Genomic DNA, 17,589 nt, shown 5'->3' on the forward strand with positions numbered 1-17,589 from the left:
CGTCCTTTTACCTGCCCACTGTATCACTTCGAACCGGCAGCTTTCTTAATCAGGAATGCCCCGCAGCATTTGTTATTAATGGTTCTCTGGAACAAGCAGAAAAAAGAAAAACTGCTTGGACAACAAGCGTGCTCTGTTGTGTTGTCTAAATCAAGCAAGTGTAGGTTTTTTTTTATTTTATTTTATTTGTTATTACAAAGTGGTCCAATTCTCTATTTTCGTTGTACATTTATTCTGGTGCTTTACAGCACCTTTATTCAGGCATGAGCATAGCCCCCCCCACCCCCCCCCCCCCCCCCCGTTACTGAACATTTTATTGGTATTTCCTGCAAGTAATTTTTTTTTTGCTTTATACATAATCTGTGCCATTTTAAATTTAACTATATCCCCAAGTTTCAATGCATGTGCCCTCAAAAACAGTGTTTGTGTGCTCCTTGTGCCCCACATTATGCACAGTCCTAATAGCTTTTTTGTAGTGTGTATAATGGTTGTAAATTACTTTTACAGGCATTGCCCCAGACTTCCACACTGTAGTTTAGATACAGCAAAATAAACCAACAGGAGATCATACATAGTGTTTTATGTTGCAATACCTGTGTAGCTTTCCCTAAAACTGCCACACTCCTCACCATCTTTGATTGAACATAATTTTGTGGTCCAGTATCACACCCAGAAATTCATACACTTTGTCAGTAGCATTTTCTGTTGTGATATGCAGCTCTGCATCAATACCATGATTTCCAAATAACTGATTTCTTTTTTTTTTATTTAAAGACTGTATTTATTCCTGTTGTGATTTGCTTCCTCAATAGCTATAAATTCTGCTGTAAAAAAGTTTGACATCAGCTAACAGAATAAATATCAGATTTTTGGACACTCGACATCTGTCCTTCATGTACTGAAGGAACCATTTTTGACCTAAAACATATCCCTGAGGTCCACCAAAGGTGGTTTATAGTCATCTATAAGTGCTGCCTGTTAAATAGCATTTCAAACAGTTCAGTACAGTTCCCCTGATGCTATACCTTTCCATGTTATCTATAAATATATTGTGGTTAATGCTGTCAAATGCTTTTGTTAGAATCTGTGAATTTTCCTACTCGGTACACTTTCTTTTTCTGGGGGTATGCCAGAGTTCTTCAGGGGTGGCGCGAAGGATGTGTATCATGAATCGAGAATCAAAGAAATGATTCAATCCACCGACATCAGTAGCCTTTTTGCTTAACGATTACCTTATCGGTTCTTCAGAGCGGCCATTGTTTTTGAGGGTGTTTTATTAGGAAAATGATCATTTCTTTACATTCATTGCAGAGCCTGCAGTGGGTCTGTAATCAAACGCTTCTGTAACAGCTCAGCTTTGAAGCAATGAACCAACGAAGCAGTGCTCCGATCCGCTGCTTCGTTGGTTCATTGATTTGCGGCTTTACAGAAGCGATAAGTCTTAGGCTTCTTAAGCCCTCTGAAAGCCATTAAAAATGTCAATCATAAGTCACTTTTTTCTGGATTAAAGTCACTAACTCGGGCTCTTGTCTTTTTGCAGGCAAGAGACGAGAATCATTCTCCATTCACACAGCTCCAAACACTGCACGGCTCTCTGCGGAGTCAAGTTAGAGTCCGGTTGGAATTCATAACTTCAAAGCGAATCACCGTTTTAAATCAAATAACACCTCTTTCCAAACTTTGTAACACAGACAACAAACTACAACAGAGTAAAATGTTTTTTTTCCCTTCCAAAATGAGACATCTTGCGTTCTTTATGAATTACATTGATGATGATTTTCAGCGCAGCCGGCTGCAAGAGTTCAGCTCAGAGGTATGGCGTGGCATCCATGCCATTAATGTCTGAAAGGAAATGCTTTTGAGAAACTACAGATTTTGTTTATTTATGCCCAGAGATCAATGATCCAGTGACTAATTTCATCTTTATTTACTTTAAGACTCAATAAAATGTTATTGACATAAAAAAAACCCTGTAAAGCCTACTTTTAGTACACAGAAAATTCACAAGTGGTATCGATAAGGGAATCTGATCGGTAAGTGGAACTGATAATGACATTGATATCGATTTTAAAATCTGATCAATACCCATCCCTTATTATTTATGTTAAAATGTTTGTTATGCCAAAGATGTTTAAAAACACAGATATTTAAATGTTTAAAATATGACAAAAGATAAAAATAGAAGAATAGAAAGTCCTTTTAGAAACACATTTAAAATGTTTGAAAAGGAATACTTTGAGGCTCTCCTCAATCCCATCATCATGTCTTCCGAAGAGGAAGCAGAGAATGGGGACTCAGAGGCGGACTCATCCATCACACAGGCCGAAGTCACTGAGTTGGTCAGAAAGCTCCTCGGTGGCAAGGCTCCTGGGGTGGATGAAATCCGTCCGGAGTACCTTAAGTCTCCAGATGTTGTGGGACTGTCTTGGTTGACACGTCTCTGCAACATCGCTTGGTGGTCGGGGACAGTGCCTCTGGATTGGCAGACCGGGGTGGTGGTCCCTCTGCTTAAGAAGGGGGACCGGAGGGTGTGTTCCAACTACAGGGGGATCACACTCCTCAGCCTCCCCGGTAAAGTCTATTCCAGAGTACTGGAGAGGAGAATTTGACATATAGTCGAACCTCGGATTCAGGAGAAGCAGTGTGGTTTTCGTCCTAGTCACGTTACACTGGACCAGCTCTACACCCTCCATCGGGTGCTCGAGGGTTCATGGGAGTGTGCCGAACCAGTCCACATGTGTTTTGTGGATCTGTAGGAGGCGTTTGACCGTGTCCCTCTAGGCGCCCTGTTGGGGTACTCCGGGAGTATGGGGTCCGGGGTCCTTAAGGGGTATCTGGTCCCTGTATGACCGCAGCAGGAGCTTGGTTCGCATTGCCGGTAGTAAGTCAAGCCTGTTTCCAGTGCACGTTGGCCTCCGCCAGGGCTGCCCTTTGTCACCGGTTCTGTTCATTACTTTTATGGACAGAATTTCTAGGTGCAGCCAGGGTGTAGAGGGGGTCCGGTTTGGGAACCACAGAATCTCATCTCTGTTTGCGGACAATGTGGTTCTGTTGTCTTCGTCAAATCAGGACCTTCAGCGTGCACTGGGGCGGTTTGCAGCAGAGTGTGAAGCATCCGGGATGAAAATCAGCACCTCCAAACCCAAGGCCGTGGTTCTCGACTTCAAAAAGGTGCTTTGCCCTCTTCAGGTCGGTGGAGTGTCTTTGCCTCAAGTGAAGGAGTTTAAGTATCTCGGGGTCTTGTTCACGAGTGAGGGATGGATGGAGCATGAGATCAACAGACAGATTGGTGTAGCATCTGCAGTGATGCGGTCGCTGTATCAGACCGTCTTGGTGAAGAGAGAGCTGAGCAGGGGGCATAGCTCTCGATTTACCAATCGTTCTATGTTTCGACCCTCACCTACGGTCGGTCATGAGATTTGTCTCATGACTGAAAGAACAAGATCGCAAGTACAAGCGGCCGAGATGAGTTTCCTCCGCAGGGTGGCTGGGCGCTCCCATAGAGATAGGGTGAGGAGCTCGGTCACTTGGGAGGAGCTCGGAGTCGAGCCGCTGCTCCTCCACGTCGAAAGGAGCCAGGTGACGTGGCTCGGGCATCTTTTTCGGATGCTCCCCGGACACCTCGCTGGAGAGGTGTTCCGGGCACGTCCCATTGGGAGGAGGCCCTGGGAAAGACCCAGGACATGCGGGAGGGACTACATCTCACAGGTGGATTGGGAACGGCTCGGGGTACCCCCAGAGGAGCTGGGGGAGGTGTGTGTGGATCGGGAGGTCTGGGTAACTTTGCTTGAGCTTCTGCCCCCGCGACCCGACCTCGGATGAAGCGGAAGAAAATGGATGGATGTTTGAAAAGGGTGTAAAATGTATGAAAAAATAGAAAGTTCTTTAAAAACATGTTTAAAATGTTTACAAAGGCTGTAAAATGTGTAAATGCATAGACTGTTCCTTACAAACACACAAATACGTTTAAGATGTGTTTAAGATGTGTAAAAGAATAAAAAGAAACATACAGAGATGTTGAAATTGTGTGTATGTGTGTCGGTGTGGTGGGGGGCAGCTATTCATTTGTTTTCTGAGGGGTGGGGGGCTCACTCTCCAACACTTTGAAAACCCCTGATTTACACAGTTACGTCATTAGCAGCTGCGGACAACTTGTCGCCAGCTGCTGAATATAGCTAGTAAAACAAGTAATAATCTAACTTCATTATTTTACGATTGATTACTCAGAAAAGTAACTATTAGTTATTTTGCTGATTAGTTACTTTGCTGATTACTCAATCTTAAGAGTAACCAAGTTAGTTTGATAGTATTAGTTACAAGCTGTCAACGTGCAAATAAAGTAACTGCGTAAAGCTGCGAATCAAGTCACCATATAAAGTAACTTTTCAAAGTAACTGTGGCATCATTGGTTCTGAATCCATAATAACTGTTAACAGATTATCAGTGAAATTTTTTGTTTTCCTAATATCTTGGAGAATTGTGATCGTAATTTGTAAATGGTGTCTGTCCCCAGTTTTGAATACTGGAATTACATTCTCAGCTTTCATTTAAAGATAAAAGTTTAAAGTATTTTATAACAAGAACTTGAGTAAAGCAATCTGTACAATAATAATATAAATAATGTATAGTTTTGCTTGTGTTTTTAGTCTGCATCTGCTTTTTACAATGAAATCAAAAGCATGTAAAACTAGATCTGTCAGGAATTTTCATCACAGATGCCTTGCAAGAGCGTTGTTTGCCACAGGCAACCCTTAATTTGTGAATAACACCCAGCATAATAAATAGCTACAAACACTTCATCATACATCACACAGGTCAGGCATGCTTGAAACACTGCCAGTGTTAATCTAATCTTGTGCATTGTTTTTATGGTTGATCTGAGTTTTGTGTTCAAGTATATTGTTAAATGTTTTTCAATTCATGCATAATAATGACAATTTATTTTTGTTTGCTTTTTTTTCTATGTAGCCCAACACATTAACCAATGTGCAACATTTTATGTCACTTGACAAACACACTGGTAAAAAGAAGTGTCTGCTTTTAGGGCCGCAATAGCTCAGTTGGTAGAGCGAGCTGTCTTGTGACCGAATGGTCAGTGGTTCGAATCCAGCTCCCAACCAGTCAAAAATTTGCATATTGGGCAAGACACTTAACCCACCTTGCCTGCTTGCTTGTGTGTGAATGAGGTGGTAGTCGGAATGTGAATGTGCGAGTAAATGAATAATGCATCTTGTAAAGTGCTTTAGGTGTTCTATAAATCCCAGTCATTATTATATTTTTATTTTTATTTTGTTCTTACTATGATGATGATTATTAGCTGCAGAGTTCTCATCAGGATTTTTTCACAACATAGGGGGGAACTTTGCGGGGCATAACCACGTGACGAGCATTGCAGGTGTGAGTATTATAGAAGGGTGTGGGGGCATCACCACAAGAAAATTTAGAAATTTATAACTCTTTGAAACACTCCTGCATTTTAAGGGCCACTTTGTGTTGCTAACTGGGATGTTAAATAATGTGCGACTTGTCCTTTAAAAAAAAAAAAAAAAAACAGAAAAGCCCCCCTATGCTGGTTAAATCACAACATTGGGGCCCAAATCACAGCATAGGGGATCCATATTACAGCATAGGCCCCCCTATGTTCATCTACGCTGACACGAACCCTGAGCTGTAAAGTATGTATCTGTATCAGCCAGAGTCCAAAGGATGAGGGCTGATACAGATACGAGGGGCATTATATATAACCAGACATGTAATAAGATATTTATCACATATTACAACAAAAATAAAGAACCATATAAATATTAACTCCATTTAATAGCGCATTTACTCACTACACCAACAACGTTCATTCAACACTTGTGCTAATAATAATAAATAGCATAACACAGTAAGTGTGATCTATGTAATCATCAAAATAGTTAAAGAATAATCATACACATTAATTGTGTAGAATGAATAATGCAGGTAAATCATGTAGATATGTAAATTATGGAATGTTATGTCTCTCTATAAAGTCACGAGTGTCCTCTTCAGTAACTTCTTGACTTCTCACAACTTGAGTATGAGACTCAAGTGTAGAATTCTCCATGCTAGAGAGGCTAAACCTCTCTCACCTTGATCAGACAACTTGGTTGAATGAAATGATCTAGATCCTGTATCAGGATCCTGCACCTGTCACCAGGGTAATACAAAATAAGGGTGTGTCATTGGTGGGAATGAGAAATGGGAGCTCATGATTAGATGAAAAGTGGGGTGATACAAAGCCTGGTATTTTCAATGTCGTTTTTTTTTTTTTTTTTTTTTTTGTATCGCCCTGATTTTATTGACACAGTTTCCAGGGCAGTAAAATTGATAGGAAAAGTGTGTTATTTATCAGCCCTATTTTTTTTTCTTGTATCTCATGAGGGCTAGTTTATGAGTATAGGGCAGATTTTTGTTGTAATATGTGATGATAATGATTATTCACCACACTATGATTTTATAACAAGTAGCACAGGTGAATAAGGAGTTGGGCTGCCAATATGTAGACCAGAGTTTGAGTCTCTGTCACTCGACTGTCTCCGGACAAGAAACTTCACCTGCGTTGTCGTAACACACTCAACTATGACTGAGTGGCAGCCTTGGTTTGGGAACCTGTGTAGACTTTGATCCACTTCACTCTGTGGGTTCCAGAGATCAGCACCAATGGGCCTCAGGGTGGATGTAGTGCTACTTCTTTTATGCTATGATTTTGATTCAAACAGTTCTGTGCAAGTATAAAGCTGTGTGATTATTAGACCCAAAATTGCTAGTACATCAGGAAACGTGTATTGTCTGTGCACCCATGGCTCAAAGTTCATTGTAGTTGCACAATTTACACATTTATACACCATTTTTGCATTTTCATTGCATCAGCTGTACTAAGATAAGTATAACAGTTTAAACATGGACAGTGTAGTATGACACATTAAAAAAAAGTTAGTTTTCTTTCTCTGAGATACTGTTTTGTGTCTTTGTAGCCTACCCAGGAAGTTAGATTAAGTTTCAAGGTAACATAATAGAAAATGAGGCCAGTGATGATAAAAATGTGACTTATCAAAGTTAAACACTTCAAACAATTGCAGAGGTGACAGTCATTAAGATTTTGCCATAATCATAAGAATTTCAGCACGCACTGTGTGATGTCTCCTGCAGTTATTACAATATGATCATTTATTAGACAGTTATATGCAGCACTGAGGCTCTTCAAGTGACTACAGGCCAAATGCAGGAAAATCAAGTATCTCAGTGGTTCAGGGGGAAAGTTCCTTCAGTCATATAGGGCTAGATCCTTGACCAGCATTCCCCCCCACCCACCCCCATTGACAGTGTAATTTCAACACAGTGACTGAGCACAAATGTGTTATTTATAAGCACACTTAGCAATCCTGGTTTGACAGTTTCCATTTCCTGTGAGAAATGACTTTTCCCTGACCTGGTGATTTTCGTTGCCAAGGTTGAAATGGAATGATAGTAATGACAAGACTGAGATTAAATGGTAAATTATCCATTAAGTGTGACGAATGCATTGAAATTCTTGAAATAAAATCTTTCCTTCTCTAACCTAGCTGCACACAAAAGTCTACCATGCATGGCAACACTTTCTCAAACTCTCCTTCAGCTTCGTAAGTCAGCTTCTCTTTGACCAGTCAAACAATAGAGCAGATTGACACAAAACTACTATTTGTTTCATTTTGAATTAGATGCTATTGCGACTCTGTCTAACCTAATTATTTTCCGATATTAAAAATTAATGCGCTCATTAGTTTCCACCCACAGCCACTAAGAGAACTTTTGGCTTTCGTGAGGCAGAACTGGTGAGCTCATGGAAGATATTTAATGTACTGATTTCTTTTCTTGTCATTTGTTTGCAGCAAATGCAGCAACAATGTACTATGGGTACTACATGCTTCCTGATGGAACCTACTGCTTAGCCCCGCCTCCCCCAGGAGTAGATGCCAGCTCCTACTATAGCAGTGTTCCTTCGGCTGTGGTGGCACCTACATCTTCTGAGGTGGTCCCTCATGTGGGAGCTCCAGCAACATCTCCTGAAACCGCATCCATGGGAGCACCAGCTGCAGCCCCTTCTGAGGCCACAAGCTCCACTGTTCCAGCCACTGCATTTGAAACAATGTAAGCAGGAGCAGATCTCCGTTGTTACCATTTCCTGCTTAATTGTTGAAACCGCTTTTAAAAAAAAAATGTTAATTTTTTGCACCTCAGTGACTTCTAATTATTTGATCATTACCAAAGGCCTCCTTTAACTTGATCAGCAATGAATAAAATAAATTTTGGGTGTACAGGGTCTGAATCTGTCATTAATATGACATTCATTGAGAAATAAAATATTGTGCTGTCTCCTCAAAACAGTTCAAACTCCAAAGCTGATGTTTCCACACCGGCAGTGCCAGCCATCATTCCTCCACCACCTGACATCCAGCCAGTTATAGACAAGTTGGCTGAGTATGTTGCTCGGAATGGTCTTAAGTTTGAGGCCAGCGTACGTGCCAAGAATGATCCACGGTGAGTCTTCTGACTAGAAATGAGTTTGTCGCTTGTGTCAGGTGTTGAGTTTAAGAACTGTCAACAACTTTTAACTTTTGTGGTTGCAAAACTGTTTTGTCTGTCAGTCATGATATGCTCTTGTGTCTGCTAGGTTTGAGTTTCTGCAGTCGTGGCATCAATACAACACCTATTATGAGTTTAAAAAGAATTACTTCATGCATAAAGAAGGAAAAGGCTTCCCTGAGGTACTGTTGAGCTTTATGTTGTGTATGTACAACCTGTGTGTGTAAGAATTTCACATGGTCTCTCTTACTTAGCTACTTAACAGTCCTTTCTTCTGTTGACAACTGTAACTGGTTTGAATAGTGCTAAGCAGAGCAAAGTCGACTAGTCAGCCGGTCCATCCAGTTTGCCAGCTGCCAATGAGACAGCAGTGGAGGTGATGATTAGTTTGGGTGTTCAGTGGCTCAAACTCAACCACTCTGAGGGGTCACGTAGAGACATAAGACCGGCTGCATACAATCAAATCAGCTGCCCCATTTGTGATGTGTCTCTTTGCTTTGATCTGTCACAGTAAATGGATTTGTTGTGTGGTATCTTATTCTGTAAATAATTGTGATAAATGATAGTCATTTTAAGACCTTTTTTATGCCTATAATACAATCAGGCATGAGAATTCTCTGTGGACCTGTGGAGATTCGATTTTGCGGAAAGCCTGTCCTGCTGCAGTTATGATGTAATATGGGGGACCAGCCATTTTCCGGCACTGGATAAGTGTGCAGATTTAAAGGTCAACCTAGTTAGACTTTGGCAAGTTGGCATAACCAAAGCAAACATATTCTGTGACGTCACCTAAGTTGCAGCTGTTTCAGATGACAGTGTGGTAAATGTTTTACGTTTCTGTTGATAGGCCTAACATTCTGTGCCTTAACCCTCTCCACAGAATGTTACACTGCTTCCTTATGTCAAGTGTCATAATTGCGGCAAGACACCACTCTTGGCACAAAGTTGGACATCTGAAGATCCACAGGGAATTATGTCTGTATAATGTATTGTAATAGCATAATAATGCAATTGCACTTTTTCAAACCATAATGAACTTTAATTCTGAAGAATATTCAGACAGTGCAAAGGGAATGTGGGGGGAAAACATGAAAATATCCTCAATAAATCAGGTTAAACCACACAAGGAAAATGATAAGTAAAATGGACCTTTGGGCTTTGTTCCAAAAAATTGATCTTAACTAATGTATTTAGAACTTGATTATGTTTTAGAGGCACTTTTAGTTGTATTTGCAGTTTTCATTGTGGCTAGTTCCCATTAATGAGCTGTTCTCTCTTTTTTTTGGGCTTATAGCCACATGTTCCGGTAATGGAGCTGTGGAGTGCAGCTTCAAAACAAAGTCCATTTGAGTTTATTCTTCGAAACCTTTCGACTGGAAGTATGCAGTCATCAGAAAAAAATGACTGTTAGCCTTGACTGAAATGCCAGCTTCACTTCACCTGCTTTGCTGTCGGTGTGTGTGTGTGCGTGCACACTCTATGGATACTTAAAGGAAAAGAAAACTCACTGATAATTTGCGATTGGGTTGGTAGATTATGATAATGAGAGCCCATATAAAAAGTTGTAGGCACGTGTGATCATTTATGCGTGGTTTTGTATGGCTGGTCTAAAGCCACCAGCAGGCCATGTCGGCTGCTATAACAGTGATGTGTGACGTCACATGGGCACAGAGGTTCACAACTCTGCCAGTGTCTCGCTTTATTATAGAAGGGGCAAAGCATGTAAGAGGCAATCATCATCCCGGATCGGTATCAGGTTCTGATACGACGTAATTCAAGGATCAGAATTTCCCGATCCACCCTGCAGGATTTTCCTATACTGGAGAGAAACCATGTCTGTGAAACCTCTCTCCCGCTCTCTGCTCTGTTTACTGCTGAACGGGAGGAGAGGAGGGGGAGTGAGAAAATTCTGTGCTGAAGGGGAGCCGTTTCTTCCGCGCACCACACTAGAGGCGAGTTTTAATCCACTGGTCATGACAAGTTTCCGCCCGGCTCTTGGGTTCAAATAGTCTGCGTCGCAGAGCAGGGATTTTCTGAAAAATGAACTGAATTGTTACTGATTGTTACTGAAAATCAGCTGCTTCAACGTCCCAAGGCCATGATGTGAAACGCTTTCACAGCAGCTCAGAGCGCACATCTGAGGAGGACAGCCAAACTGCCACCAAAATCCTTCATGTGTTTATCTAGAGTTACTCCCGTGAGCGTTGCTGATGATACATTTATGAATTTAGTTTATTTTACAGTTGAAAGGCTTCGTGTTTGCTCAGCAGGAAAACTGCATGTGAGGGAGAGGCAGAGAAAGGGAGGGAGAGAGAGAGAGAGCGAGGGAGAGAGGATTTTTACATCATGTTCACCATCTGTAGCTTTCAGTGCTCATGCTACGTCACAGCAGTGCCGCAAGCAAAGTTTTTTTTGTTTTGTTTTTTTTTTTTTTTTTTTGTTTTTTACTGATTGGATTAAATTGTGTCAATGGCGGCATTTATGAAATCCTCAAATTCTGCTTAAATGCCGACTTTCGGATGCAGATATTTCAGTTGTAAGAGCTCCTTATTTTCATTGATATGCATCAATCGTTAGTTTATAGCACAGTCTTTCTTCCCAGCTGTATTTTATCAGTGGGTTTTTTTTCCTTTAAATCAGATGACTGTGATCTTTTGTGTCTGTGCTGTTAATGAATTGTGCATACTACAAAGAATGGAAGTACTTATGAGCTCATCTGTCTGCCAATGGTTCTTAAAATATGAACAAATGCCACCAGTAATAATGAATGGACCAAGACTATTTTGTTAGTTTTGGAGCTGTTGAGGTCGTTATGCTATTCTTTAGCATTGAAGGAGTTTAAAAGTTATTTTTTCCACTCTGTACATGGATGCTTTTCTGAAAGATGACAGACTGCAGTTGCATGGTAATGTTTGTTTTTGAGTGGTCTGAACAGAAAAACATTTGTCATCTGATTTTTAATAAATCAAAAACAGACTTTTTTGTGGTGTTAAACATTTGCTGGTGGTATAGACTTTGGCTGTTTTGGCTGTTGAAGTATGGGTGTGCAATGCATTCTCGGAGCTGAGTTTTGCTGAGTTTGTTTTGTGTCATATTGAGACATTAACAAAACAGGAAAGTTGGGAAGTTTTTATAACAGCCTATTTGTCATCTGACAAGTCAAATCCATTAACTTGTCAAAGCTCAGAGTTGTGTGGCTGAGTATGACGCAGCTCAGACTCCACCATGCAGCAACTACTTTCTATCAGAAACCTAACCTGTGTTTTGTGATTTGTGCAAGGGGTAACAGCATTCAGATATTGCTACCTGCAGTCAGCGTTATTATTTATGTTGTAGTCGATGAAAAAAGTGAGAGAGGATGAAACTGAGCCAAACTGAACAGCATCAGGGTTTGTGCCTGCTGTTACGTGGTATAACTTTTAAAATGCATCAGTATGATCTTCTGGATGCTTCATGTCTTCAGTGGGTAATTGAAATGATTATTTCACGGCATATTTTGGAAATAGGCAGTCTCATTTCATTTTCTAGTTTCTGCGCATTCTGCTGTTTGTGTACATGCTCTGACATTCTGGTTGGTTTATCAGGTTTAAACAGATACTTCATTTTTATGGTTTGTGTTTGACATTGTTAACGTTAGGAACTTTGGAACCCTTAGAATCACAGTGTGCACCACTGACTGTTGAGTTGATTATTTGTCTGTTTAAAGTTTCAGTTCAGATTTTAAGAACTGTTACGAAGAGCCCTCTGCACTTTATTTTTCCAAATCTACAGTGCATCTAGAAAGTATTCAAGGCGCTGCACTTCTTCCACATTTTATGTTACAGCTTTATTCCAGAATGGATTAAATTTATTTTTTCCTCAATTCTGTACACAGTACCCCATAATGACAATGTGATTTTTTTTTTTCATTAGATTTTTGCAGATTTATTAAAAATACAAAAGCCAGTTATAGCACCACCTAGCTTATTTCACTGGCCATTTTTGTATACAGTGTGTTTTTCCTCATGTCTACCAACCTTGTAAATTTCACATTTCAACTCCACCTGGTTCAGGCTGCCAAATCACTTTATGCCTAGAAAAAAATAAAAAATATAAATATAGATAGAAATAGATAAAAATCAGCACAAAAACAATAGGATCCTTCAACCAGTTTTGCTGGTGCTTGGACCCTAATAAAGGTCTGATATTTCCCAGAGATGATCAGGCTACCTTTCACATTCTAATTTTACCTTTAAGCATTAAAATTAATTTGCCTTTTTCCAGCAATCAGTGCACAGTGATAAATGATTTACAAGAGGGGGAGCAAATCAGGGAGTTACAGGGAATCTCTGACTAACAAGAATGACTTCAACAGCACAGCAATAACACTGTTAAGAACTCAAAGTTGATCCACACTCATAAGGAAACCCTTCTGGGCAAACTGTCTTTTTGCACCATGTATGTCTGCAAAAACAACCCTCATTGATGCCATTCACAGAAACAACCATAAAATACGTAACATAAAATAATAGGAATCAGTAACACCAGGGCTCCTGCCAGGAGGAAAGGAGAGATGAAAAATACTCATATCCTTGATAGGATACAGGAAACAGTCAAGGGGTGGAAATATTTTTCCTAATTTCTGACTTTAAAACGGGCATTCTGAGGGCGCAGTGCATCTAGAAAGTATTCACAGTATGACACTTTTTTTTACATTTTATGTTACAGCCTTATTCCAAAATGGAGGAAATTCATTTTTTCCTCTAAATACCCCATAATAACGATGTGAAAAAAGATGATTTTGTTTTTGTTGTTGTTGTTTTTTTTTTTTTTTTTTGATTTTTGCAAATTTATTCAAAAAATTAAGAAATCACATGTAAATAAATATTCACAGCCTTTACCATGAAGCTCAAAATTGAGCTCAGGCACATCCCGTTTCCACTGATCATCCTTGAGATGTTTCTACAGCTTAATTGGTTGTCCACCTGTGGCAACTTCAGTTAATTGGACAGGATTTGGAAAGGCACACACCTGTCTACATATAAGATCCCACACTTGACCATGCATGTCAGATTACAAACCAAGCATGAAGTCAAAAGAATTGTCTGTAGACCTCCAAGACAGGATTGTCTCTTAGCCACAAATCTGGGAAAGAATACAGAAGCATTTCTGCTGCTTTGAAGGTCCCAATGAGCACAGTGGCCTCCATCATCTGTAAATGGAAGAAGTTCAGATCCACCAGGACTCCTCCTAGAGCTGGCCAATTGGGGAGAAGGACCTTAGTCAGGGAGGTGACCAAGAATCCGATGGTCAGATTCAGATTCCAGCGTTCCTTTGTGGAGAGAGGAGAACCTTCCAGAAGGACAGCCATCTCTGCAGCAATCCACCAATGTATGGTAGAGTGGCCAGATGGAAGCCACTCCTTAGTAAAAAGCACATGGCAGCCCTCCTGGAGTTTGCCAAAAGGCACGTGAAGGACTCTCAGACCATGAGAAACAAAATTCTCTGCCCTGATGAGACAAAGATTGTACTCTTTGGTGTGAATGCCAGGGTCATGTTTGGAGGAAACTAGGTACCATCCCTACAGTGAAGCCTGGTGGTGGCAGCATCATGCTGTGGAGATGTTTTTCAGTGACAGGAACTGGGAGACTCGTCAGGATTGAGGGAAAGATGAATGCAGAAATGTACAGAGACATCCTGGATGAAAACCTGCTCAAGAGCGCTCTTGGCCTCAGTCAGACTGGGGCGACAGTTCATCTTTCAGCAGGACAGTGCCCTAAGCACACAGCCAAGATATCAAAAGAGTGGCTTCAGGACAACTCTGTGAATGTCCTTGAGTGGTCCAGCCAGAGCCCAGACCTGAATAAGATTGAACATCTCTGGAGAGACCTGAAAATGGCTGTGCACTCAGTCTCCCCTTCCAACCTGATGGAGCTTGAGAGGTGCTGCAAAGAAGAATGGGCAAAACTGCCCAAAGATAGGTGCACCAAGCTTGTGGCATCATACTCAAGAAGACTTGCCAAAGGTGCATCAACAAAGTATTGCGCAAGTCTGTGAATACCTATGTGTGACTTCTTAGTTTTTTATTTTTAATAAATTTGAAAATATAAAACAAAAAATTGTTTTTATTATGTGGTGTGAGTTGAATGTTGAGGGGAAAAATGAATTTACTCCATTTTGGAATAAGGCTGTAACATAAAAAATGTGAATTAATGAAGCACTGTGAATCCTTTCTGGATGCACCGTAAATTTGAAATGTTCTGTTTTGCAATATTTAATTGACCCTATGTTTACAGACGTAGAGCCTTTGTGATAGAGTATGCTGTTGTAAGTTTTGACACTTGATTTTGTTCTTGTTGTAAATGTGTATGTCTGCTCCAGTTGGTCTTCTTGATTACAAGTACTTATGTTGACCCTGAGATGGACATATATTGATCCCTACAGTTTTGGACTTGAACATTTGGACAGATAACTCGTGCAGTCTTGTTAATCTGAATCATTAAAGGGGTTTTTCACTGAGGATTTTTATGCTGAAAGTATCTACTTTGGGAAATTTTTTTTACGTCTTTGCTTTTGGTTAAATACCAACTCTGTTCAGGATTCAAATAAGTTATCGTTGACACTTTCCTTTATCTTTTTCCCTCCATTTAGAATGAAGCCGTGGATGACGATGATACGCTTCAGTCAGACACGTCAATGAAGGAACACAAACTCAATAAAGGTAGATCACTGGCTCAGCCAACAATAACTCAGTGCATGCAATTTCTCTGCTTTATTCACTTTAGAAATTACAGGCACAACCTTTGCATAAATATGTTTGTGTATGCACACATGCGCTGATTTGTTCCCGTGTATACGCACCACGTGTTGGTGTTTATGCACAGCTGTCGGTGTCCCTTGGTGTTTACTATACTGGCTGTTTCATTTGATGATATAAAGCAGGAAATTTCTACGCCAAGATGAAAGTCTGCTTATCATAAAGCTGGCAGGACCCTTAGACATGCACATGTATGCAAATTAGAGCTTGCAGTTACTATATTGATAGAGACGATGACGGGTCATGAAACAGGATAGGAAAACAATATTTAGTTGGGCTAGTGCATTAAATGTATCCAGCCTTCCTCAGTAAGGTTTGAGGTCTTTATATTAAGGAATAGTGCAGTTTATAGTTTCATCTTCAGGATATTTGATTACCAAAGTGTGATATAATCAAATGCAAATCAAGGAGATGTACCGAAGGCGCAAGGTATCTTTGATTTTTTCTGTGTCTGTCACTTTGTTTATATGTGCATGTTGTGTCCAGTCTCTCTCTTTGTGTTTCTTTTACCTTTTACTTAGTTTATTTTTACCTGTGTTCTTATGTTTTTTCCCCTGCTCTCAAACTTTAGCACAACTTGTATACCTGAATTCAACCCAGAATTTAATTTGCAATTCTAATGGTCACATGGTAGCAGGGATGTGTGTTGGAGAGACGGGCAGTGTTTGGTCTTCTGATTGCTTTTGGGAGTGTTTTTTTTTTTTTTTTGCAGAGCCAGGGTGCGCTTATGTTTACCTGTATTGACATGAATTCTTTTGCCATCCCCAATTCCTTTGTGAATCTTTATTACTGTCTCACACTTTCTCCCTCTGTCACTCACCGCTCCCCCCGCCTCTCCCATTTAGCCTCTTTTGCTCCCATCAGTTTTGCCATCAAGGCAAAGGAAAATGACATGCTGCCTCTTGAGAAGAACAGAGTTCGACTGGACGATGACTCCGATGAGGACAAGGTAGTTCAATGCAAACCCAACATGCATAAATTCACAAATAACCACCAAAGCTTTAATTGGTTGCAATGAGAGACGAGTGAGCTTTTATTTGATTTGTTTGATTGTTGAGCCGTACATTAAAGCCTGGTTTTGTTTGGAAATCTACCGGCTACTTTGATTTAGTCCTGATAGAAACATAGATTTACTTTGGGGCAGTTTTTCAGCCGATACCAGCTCATCTTCATAGTGTATTAGCTTTTGGCAGCAAGTGGTTCCTTTTCCAGTGTCAGTTGTTGTATCGCATCTGCAATATGACAAACATTACTCAGTGAATACCGTGTTTTCCAGAGTGCAAGTCCCTCCCACGTGTCAAAAAATGCCTGTTGGAGCTATGGCATGTACAAGTCACGTCTTTTTTTTCTCTATATCAACTCTTTAATTTGGGATTTTTGTGCATTGTTGTCATGTACTATTATTATTGGCAGTTATTCTTATGGGAGTTTATTTTGTTTTGTGCTTTGATTCCTGGTGCAGCCCTATATAAATAGCTGCCATCTATATATTAAAAGCCAAGTGGCCTCTGTGTGTGTGTGCATGTGTGTACTTTTGATCATGGAGAAACTGGGGAGAGCTGACATTTGTCATTTGGTATGTTAATGTATTTTGGGTCAAGGATGAAAGTGCAAAAACAAAGTTATGACTAATATTTTTTGGTGAGATTGGGGATATTACATAATTACAGTGAACAATGGATGTTGAAATCAACATTAATTCCTGGTAAACAACAAAAAAAAAGCTCTGAAAAAAGGAAATATCTGTCTTGCCAGCTGTAAAACAGGACATCAACTAAATGTGCCAAATAATAAATACATTTATTCACAAAACTTTCTCATTTTAATTCCCTACACTTTCAGTTAATATTATGACAGAAACTTTAAATAATTATATATATATATATATATATATATATTACCACCCTTGACAAATGTTAGCTACCTATTTTATAATCACTACCCAATATAGACCCATGGATCCCCACAGGCAACACGGTACTTATTATTATTACTGTTGTTGTTGTTATTAACAAGGACCCATGGGCTGCCTGGGTAGTTGCCATCCAAGTGACTCCAGAAAATACAGTAGTTTAGCTCTTGCATTTTCTTATTGGTGATGGAATGTGGCACACAATAATGAGTAAATAGTTTAGCTTTTGCGTTAATAGACAGTACAGATGGCACTACTCACCTAACAATATTTCTAAAAATGGCGGGTTTGT

General features: G+C 40.1%; 1 protein-coding gene across 4 annotated transcripts in view; it reads left to right on the forward strand.

Moving 5' to 3' along the window:
- sfswap (splicing factor SWAP) overlaps positions 1–17,589 on the forward strand; it is a 123,713-nt gene that overhangs the window by 50,001 nt on the left and 56,123 nt on the right. For all 4 annotated transcript variants that reach the window (XM_034193107.1, XM_034193108.1, XM_034193110.1 and 1 more), the window contains 5 exons: positions 7,896–8,154; positions 8,392–8,544; positions 8,678–8,771; positions 15,220–15,289; positions 16,231–16,334. In XM_034193107.1, the coding sequence (XP_034048998.1) occupies positions 7,896–8,154; positions 8,392–8,544; positions 8,678–8,771; positions 15,220–15,289; positions 16,231–16,334 (680 nt within the window). The remainder of the gene's footprint in view (positions 1–7,895; positions 8,155–8,391; positions 8,545–8,677; positions 8,772–15,219; positions 15,290–16,230; positions 16,335–17,589) is intronic.

This window comes from Thalassophryne amazonica, chromosome 17, assembly GCF_902500255.1.
Source record: "Thalassophryne amazonica chromosome 17, fThaAma1.1, whole genome shotgun sequence".
NCBI lineage: Eukaryota > Metazoa > Chordata > Actinopteri > Batrachoidiformes > Batrachoididae > Thalassophryne > Thalassophryne amazonica.